The following is an 8,704-nucleotide window of genomic DNA, read 5'->3' on the forward strand; positions in this document are numbered from 1 at the left end:
CAGCTTGAAGTGATCTTCCATGGGCTTTTCTGCCTGTTCTGCAGCCCCTGGGGTTGTCAGAGGGACACACATTCCTCTCCTTGTTTCTTCCCTTCCCATCCCATCCTGAGCAGCCTCCATGGGCTGGATTCTCTGCTTCAAGGAGGAAAATGTTCTGCTTCAGTGTCAGTGCTCACAGAAGGAGCTGCTGCTGGGATGCTCCTGGCTGTTGCAGCTCCTGAGGCACTGATGTCTGCTTTAGCTCTGTGGCAGTTTGGAAGTGATACCCACAAGCCTTCTGGTGGCCTCTCCCTTTCCCTCAAGCTGGTCTGTTTTGTCTCTTGATCTGAAAGAAAAACATACAACTTTTTTTTTTGTCTGGTAGTTTTGCATCCCCTTAGGACTCAGAGCTGCACTTCAAACCTCTGACCCACATGAAACTTGAGCCCATGCCCTCGGATGACCGCCTTCATTCATGCTAGCTCACTGATGTTTTCCAGCTTGTGCACAGGAAATCTCACCCGTTACAAGGTGTAATTTCATGGTAGCTCATCAGGGAGCTGAGCATCTTTTAAGGGGCCCGGTGGATTTGGCAGACAGTGGAGTTTCTGTGCACACAGAGCCCCGTTCTGCCTGCTGTGTCCCTGTGTTCCCATAGTGATTCCCACATGTTGTTTTTTGGTGCTACAGATTCCCCCTCGTCAGAAGCACCTCCAGAGAACAAAGAGATCTTCTGCTGAGCATGGACAATTCCAGTGGTCACTCGTGGCATTGGCTCCGTGGACATCTCCCTGCCTGTGACACAGCACGTGCCTGGTGCCTGTGCTGGACAAGCACCTGGAGGTTTTAAATAAAACTTGTTCTGAAGTCTGCTAAGTGCTGGATAAGGGCCTCTCTCCTGTGGTTGTAGGTGAATTCCCCCTGCAGAGGCTGGTGCCTGTATGGCACACAGGACTGTCTCCCTGGGCAAACCTGGGGTCAAATGGATTGGGGTAGATGTTGTCTGTCTCTTCTTAATGCTAAAGCATGAGAGAACATAGCCTTAAGGGGTTTGTGCCTTCAAATTCCCCTTTTCTGGGGAAAAGAACCAAAACCAATCATTTAGCAAAAGATTAGGACTCAATGGTGCGTACACACTGGCATATATAGATATACTGTATATATACATATATGTGTCTATGTATCCACTGGGATATACGTACAGTCCCTACAGCCAAGGTCCACCCTTGGGGATAGATGATACCTGACAACTTTCAGGGAGTGTGTAGATATTAAATATCTTGCTCTTACTGCTCCAGCTGTAACACAGTGACCTGCACACCCCTTCTGTGCTCATGGGATAGGGGCTGTTTGGTTTCAGAAGGAAGCAGTAACAGCATTCAGAAGCAACAACTCCGAGGAAAAAAATTAAAATTTAAAATAGTTCTGAACGATTTCTGTGGAGCAGAGGAATCAAATGTCAAACTGTTTCCAGAGTCAAGCAGAACATTACTGGGTATATTTAAAATGGTGCAGAAAAGAGAATTTTGGTAGGCTGGTAAAGCCATCCCAGGGAGCCAGAACAGACTGTTCAAATGGAAACAACAGCATCATTTTTTTACACAATCTCTTTGAGCTCCAGCTCCCTCCCTCCCATTCCTGGAGTAAAGATTATGTTTTTGCTGGAATAGAGCTCTCCAGTTGCATCTGACATCCCCATACGAGCCTAATGACTGAGTGGGGGGGTGGCTAAAAATCTGCTTTTAGGGATCTTTGTTCTGTTCTGTGTGTTTTTCTTAGCCTGCTTTTTGTGCTGCTGTTGGGCTTCTGTTTCTCTGGATTTTCTCTCTTGCCCTGCTCGTTTCTGAGGCAGAGTGAGAGCAGCAGTGTCCTAGCAGGTCAGTGAGACACTGGCTCTTATCCCTATGGCTGTGCAATACTGGGCACTAAGAAACCTTTTTTGGGGAGAAAAAGGTTCTGATGGACAAACCCCCTGTGGGACAAGTCTGGAATCCAGCCTGCCATGTCCCCACAGCCCCTGGGTGCAGTGTCCCTGCAGAACAGGAATTTCCAAGGGCAGCCCTTGCTGTGCCAGCTGTCGCGTGTCTGTAGAGTTGTGGAATACAGGGATGTGTTCAGTGGAGAAGGAAAAACACGAGACACACTTCTCTGAAAAATCACCTTTCTTCCAAACGCTGTCAGGAGAATTACCCAAGTGGATTTGTAAATCCAGCTTCAAAATAGGTCAAGGTTTTGCTCAAGAGTTTGAAGCTGTCAGGTGCATTTCCTTTCCTACCAGTTTTTTTCTTTGAGATAAAAAATAATTTCTCTTCTTGTACTATTGTTTGATTTCAGTTTGCTCTCAGGCTTGTCACAAGCTGGTGACCCACAGCAGTTTTCAGAGTTAGTGCTGATGAGTATCAGAAACACTGATGGTGAGGTGGATGCTTGGGCTGGGCTGTCCTGGTGCAGGAACCCTGCTTGCTTTGGAAGCTCTCTACACTATTAAAACTCAAAAGAAAAAGAGAAAAAAAAAGAAAGTAAAAAGGATTTTTTTAAATACTATTTGGTGCTTTTTTGTAATTGCAAGCAGGGCTTGCAAAAATATTTATCTTTCATTTTATCTGAAAGAATTTTTTTAAAAAGTTTACTTGGTTTTATTTTTTTATTTCTTTTTACTTTTGCTTTTATTTTGGGAATAGTTTGAGGAGTTTTTTCTCTTTCCTCCCATTTAATTTTTTTTTGTTTGTTTGTTTTGTTTTCTTACCAAAAGATTGGTAAACCAAATGTTCTCATCTCCATTTCCTACAAATCTTGGGGTTGGGCAGTGCTGCTTTGCAGCTCATTCTGTGCCCAAAGTCACACAATTTCAGCTGAGAGCTTTCTTCAAGGCAGAGCATCTTGAGGCCAAAAAAAGTCTGGAAAAAAACAGTAACTTCAGACAAGGCTCCTCCTGTCAATTAGTTTCCTTGTTTAAACATTTTGGTTAGGTTTTCTCATTCCTTTTGGAGGCAAAGGAGAAAGCAAAGCATGGAGTGCCTTGCAGTGATATGAGGGTCTAGTTGCTTTCCGGGACCCAAAGGGAGCTGAAGGAGGCACATGCTGCTGGTGTGGTGTTACCTTTTTCATAAGAAAACCACCAGCTTCAGAAGGTAATTTCTGCCTGCTGTTTATACATCTGCAAACACAAATGTTTTTTCTGCAAGCTGAAATTTTTGGAAACCAAAGCAAAACGTGGCTTACTTACTGTTGTGTGAGCAGAGATCAGGGCACTGGTACATCAGAGTTCCCCTCAGTCTGGAACAGCCTTTGCCACTATGAACTTCTCAATTTATCCCACTCTCTTTTCCCCAGTCCTAGCATGTGCTATATTCACAACACAGCAACGTCCCCTGCTCTGGGAAGGGCACCGAAAGGAAGATGTGTGACCCAGGGCAGCAGGATTGAGTGTGCCTGGCCTCACCATCGCTCCTGAGCTGTGCAAATCAAAAAGAGCATTCAGTGTCTGAAGTGCAAACACTATTGGCTAAGAGATCTCCCAAGGTCCCTGTCAAGGTTCCTTGACAGAAATCACAGGTGTGAGAAATACACTGACCAGAAATCCTGTGCAACAAAGCTGTTTGTGTCTTAAATTCTGGTGGACAGACCTTTGTCCCTGGAGGATGTCTGTTACTGTATGATTCACTTTTTTGGAGTGAAGCCTTTCCTCCCACACTGCTTCCTCCTTCTTTCACCTTTAGGAAGGTAAGGGCTTGTTTTTATCTCTTTAGCCTTTTATTTTTCCCATCTCTGGTTTTCTTTGGAAAGGCTTGGCATAGGCTCCTGGAGTCAGATTCCTGCTGTGATCCCTGAAGGCTGTCTAGCACTGTCTGCTAGAGTATGGTCCCAGGTTGACAGCACCAAAACCTTTCCTCTTCCTGGCCTTAAAATTGTGTTTGCTCCAGTTCATGCCTGGCATCCATCCTGCACTTGTTGAAAGCATGTTATTTCTTCAGCCCAGCCTGTTGCTAGTTCCCAGAGCCAGTCTCTCAATCCCATTTGGAGCACCCAAACCTCCCTGTTTTGCATTGGGTTCCTGGGACTCAGAGGAGGTTCAAAAACATCTATTTGAAGCCCATGTTGTTGGAGGAGAAGAGGATCTTCTGAGGGCTCTTGGAGCTGTTTGTGCTGGTGTTTCATGGAGGGCAGAAATCAAATTTGATTTTCTTGGGCTTTTCTTGGCCTGCTCTCCCACTGCCCAGGGGAGGGGTTTCAGTGTCCAGGGAGAGTGTGGGCTCAGACAAGTACAAAGTGGCCAGTATTAACTGGGGGTGCCAGAATACCCAGCAGCAGAGAGCAGCTGTAGCAAAGGGTGGGAGACTCCATGGGGGTTGTTTGGGCTTGGCCCTAGATTCTTTTAAATGAAGTGATCATCTCAACACATAACTTGATGTCAGTTTTATGCCATAAAGCACTTTAAATGGAATTGGTCTTTCCCCTTTTAATTATAGTTATTTGGAGACAATCAGTTTTGCCATTGCTTCCCTTTCTGTATCCCCAGCAAAATCAGAGCTTCAAGTAGGCGTGTTCCTGGTTTGGTTTGGCTTTTCCCTGAGAGGGGAGGAAGGGCCAAGCTTTTTGTATTATTTTCAGACCAAAATGGGTGTGAATACTGACTACAGTCCCACTGCAGATAGGTTAAGTGGCAAGACAAGAGAACTGGCTTTTGGTACATCCCCCAGGAGAGCCCATGTCAGCTTCACCATCACCTTCCTCACAGCAGGTAGGGAAGCAGCCCCTCCAGTAGTTTTCCCTCCATCTCCTTTTTCTTGGAGAAACTCCGAGTGAAGGAGATGTGAGGGGATGCATCCAAATAAGTGATTTATGCATCATTTAGTGTCCAGGCCAGTGGGACACCTCCCAGGTGCCCTCCCTGGGACAGAAGCTGTCATCCCCACTGAGGGTGGACTCTTCCCTCTGGAGGTGTGACAGTGCTGGGCAGCACAGTAATGTCACAGCTTGTGTGGATTTGCATCCAGAGAGTCCAATCACATTTGCACCTTCCTTGAGTCACTAGGACATCTCACAGCTGTTGCTGAAACACTCAATTCCAGTCCTTCCACATGCCACCGAGTCAGAAGAGGTTCTTCAGGTGCCAAATCCCAAGGAAGGTGTCTGGGATATCTATGGCATGAAGCAAGGTAGGACTGGGCAGGGGACACAGGAGAATATCTGCTCTAATGCCACAAAACATTCCTTGTTAACCAGAACTCTGGAAATTATTTTGCCTGCTGGCCAGGTTTGGGAATTTATCATGATTTAGGGCACACTTTTAAATTAAAAAAAACTCCCCTGCTGCTGCTCACAACTCTTGCTTCATTTGTCAGAAGAGGCAGCAAACCACGATTCGTCATCAGTGATACAGCTAATTTTTAAATATAGGCGAGCTGAACTGGCCAAATCTCCTACACCTTGTGCTCTTCAGTCATGAGAAGTGTAATGCCAGCTCCTTTCCCACCTGCGTTTCCAGGGCACTGTGCCCTTTCCTTCCACATGCATTTCACTGGCTCTGATGCTTTGCCCAGATATAATTCAGCTTCCATTGCTTGGAGGATAACATTCACTGCTTTGCATACAGCTATGAGCTTTGTATGTATTTAAGCTGTCCATAGGTATCCATCTTTTCCATGCTTTAAAGTAATCCTACTATTTTCTTTATCAATATTAAACACTGACTTAAAAAAAAAATAAAAGAAGTAAAAGTCTGTGGCCGGTTCAGTTCGCCTATGGTTAAAGTTTAGCCTAGTGTTTATTTTGTACTAATATGGTAATATGGAATGCACTTGAGTAATTCTCAGAGCATTGAGGTGTATTATAATAACCTGATATACCTCTGCTTTCGGTTTGTTTCTTATTAAAAAAAAAGGAAAAAAAAAAAAAAGCAGCTTTGCATTTTCATGTTGAACCCTAAAGAAAAAGAGTTGGGGACAAAAGATTTTTAAAGAGGAGAATAAAACCTAATTGCTGTATGTTAATTTGTAATTATGTAAAAAGTGACCAGGTTGTTGACTGTAAAATTCTTCCGTTTTTCCGTAACTTGGCAAAAACCATTTGGTTTCGTAACATGCTCTTATTTATCTTCCTTTTTAGTTATCAGTATCAACCTCTTGTAAAATGATTCTTCCTCTGAATAAATTTGATTTTAAGTCTGAGTTTTCTGCCTGATTTTTTCCCACACCTTTGGTATTTTTGCTGATGGCATTTTTGCACTAAAGCTGGATGAAGAGCCCTAACCTCAACATGTAATCAAATGTTTGCAGTGCCTTTATCATCTCCATTCCTGTTTGAACCCACTGGACTCTTTAACTTATTTTCATCCTCTTACAAGATTTGCATTTGACTGAAGGACAGATGGCCATGTGATATTCTGCGGGTTTTTCTCCCCCTCCACCCACAGGGCTTTTCATCCTTGTACAAGAAGGGGAAGTGTCAGAGCTGTTCTCTCTGCCTCTTCAGCCCCATGGTGAGAATAATGGGAGTCTGGGGGCTGCATGTGCTGCTGATGGCACAGAGCTCCCGTGAGCCCCTAACACGGCTCGGTGTCTTTGGCACATCCTAGACACAGAGGGTTTTGGTTCTTCTGGCTTAGAGAACCAGAGATGCTGCATCTCATCACAGGACAGGGTCCACAATGCTGTGTGACTTAGGTGTTCCCATATCTCCTGCAAGAAGAGACCCATCAGAAATGCTGTACCCAACATCCAGGTCTCCCCTGGCCAAACAAAGTAAGGAAAAAAAGTCTTCTTTGTGAGGGTGGGGAAGCACTGGAACAGGTTGCCCAGAGAAGCTGTGGATGCCCCATCCCTGGAAGTGTTCAAGGCCAGGTCAGACATGGCTTGGAGCAACCTGGTCCAGTGGAAAATTCCTTGCCTGTGGCAGGGGTGGTGGAAAAAGGATCTTGAAGGTCCCTTCCAACCCAAACTATTCTGTGATTCCATGATAAGGTACACGGTGTTCCCAGTGCCTGCAGGCATCAGTCCAGGCAGGAGAGGGTGCCAGAAGTACAGAGCCATGATGATGAGAAGTCACAGAGAACCACAGCGGCTGGGGTTTCCCCACAACCACTTTCTGCTGGATCACAGAAGCGATCACTGCTGGCCCTGTACTGCCAGTCCTGCACAGGACTCCAGCATCCTCTCCCCTGGCAGGAGGAGCAGGAGACCTGCACCCTTCACCCCCTGTGTACTGATTTTCAGGCAGAGGAATTGCTTCTTTTCCATTTGTTACTCCTCTTGACCTCAGAGATACAACTGGGAAGGAGAAAGGATTGCTTGAGGAGAATCAGATATGTATTCACAGAATTAGAATATCCTGAGTTGGAAGGGACCTACAAAGAGCATCAAGTCCCAAGAATGAGTTATTGATCAAAGCTTTGGGCTGTCAGCTGCTTGGGGTGTTGTGTTGCTCCTCAGCAGACGTCAGGGAAGACCAGCCCCCGTTAGGCAGCAGTGCACTCACTGCCTGGTGTTTTTTCCCTCCTCTCAGCTGTGTTGCACATGCTGTTCTGAAAGCCTGAGTCACGTCCACGTACCTGAACCTACACCCTGTCACGCAGCACTTGCTCCAAGACAGGCAACCCCTGGGTGTGAGACAGGAGATGAAAGAGCTCATTTATCTCGACGGCTGCTCAGTAGTCCTGGTTTTATTTGCATTCCCAGGCGTCCCAGCTCACCTATTTACCAAAGTTGAATAAAAGCCTTCGCCCAAACTGTCAGCTCCTGGGTATGGCTTTTAAAAAGCACATTTTCCTGTGGCCCCTCTTGGCTCTGCAACCTGCATGCCTGACAAAAGCACCCCTTGGGGCACCCCCAGCCTTTGCATTGCTGCAGGAAAACCACAGCTGCTGCAGCTGCTGGGAATGGGAGATGCTGCTCCGATACAAAGGACATTGGGCACAGGAGATGGGACAGCACATGTACTGATGGCAAACCACATGGAGAAAATCAAATCCTTTCTGAATCAGTCTCCTGCCAGGGAAAGGCTGGGTTGCAGAGCAAACCAGTCACCCTGAGCTCTGGTCCTCCAAACCTCCTGTTTCCAATGCAGGCAATACAAATTACCTTTGGCAGAGGAGGAAGCAAAGGGCCCTGCTGCTCCAGAACACCTCCATATATTAATTTGACTATCCTTAACCAGCTTTCCACAATTTCATGTGCTCACAATTTCCATGCTCTGAGCCATTACAGCACAGCTAAGACAATGAAATGGATGTTCTCTCCAGACCACAGGGATCAATCAATTTAGATGGTCCCAGGAAAGAGTGATGGGTTTCTGAGCATCCCAGCTTTCTTGCCCAGCCCTTCCTTGGCTCCCAAAGTTAGAGCAAAATATCTCTGTGGCTTCGTTGGATGTGGTTGGATTTTCACTGGCACACTGACCTAAAAGGGGCCATACAGGATCCTTAGAATGGGATGAGCCTCTAAAAGGAGCATTGACAGGCACAGGAGAGGCTCTTTGGAAATATGGTTTAGTAATAGCTTAAACATTTGCATTATCTGCATTTCCCTTTCCCTGCCCTTGCTGGGTTCAGTCCTGGCACTGCCTTCAGGAAGAGAAACTGGAGGTCTGGGAGGACACAGGTGCAAGCTGGGCTGGGCTTGCAGACAGGCCACTCATTCATGGAGGGTTTATTAAGAGAAGGAAAGGCAAAACCCTAATTAGTGCAGTGAGTGAGTGAGATGCCTTGTGATCAGATACAAGGTGAATG

General features: G+C 46.0%; 1 protein-coding gene across 10 annotated transcripts in view; it reads left to right on the plus strand.

The window, feature by feature from the left end:
- Window positions 1-6,149, plus strand: part of AKAP13 (A-kinase anchoring protein 13) — a 205,516-nt gene extending 199,367 nt beyond the window's left edge. For all 10 annotated transcript variants that reach the window (XM_063412789.1, XM_063412790.1, XM_063412788.1 and 7 more), the window contains one exon: window positions 670-6,149. In XM_063412789.1, coding sequence (XP_063268859.1) covers window positions 670-719 — 50 coding nt within the window. In that variant the 3' untranslated portion in view covers window positions 720-6,149. The remainder of the gene's footprint in view (window positions 1-669) is intronic.
- The last annotated feature ends 2,555 nt before the right edge of the window (window positions 6,150-8,704 follow it).

The sequence above is a fragment of the Prinia subflava genome, chromosome 15 (genome assembly GCF_021018805.1).
Source record: "Prinia subflava isolate CZ2003 ecotype Zambia chromosome 15, Cam_Psub_1.2, whole genome shotgun sequence".
Taxonomy (NCBI): Eukaryota; Metazoa; Chordata; class Aves; order Passeriformes; family Cisticolidae; genus Prinia; species Prinia subflava.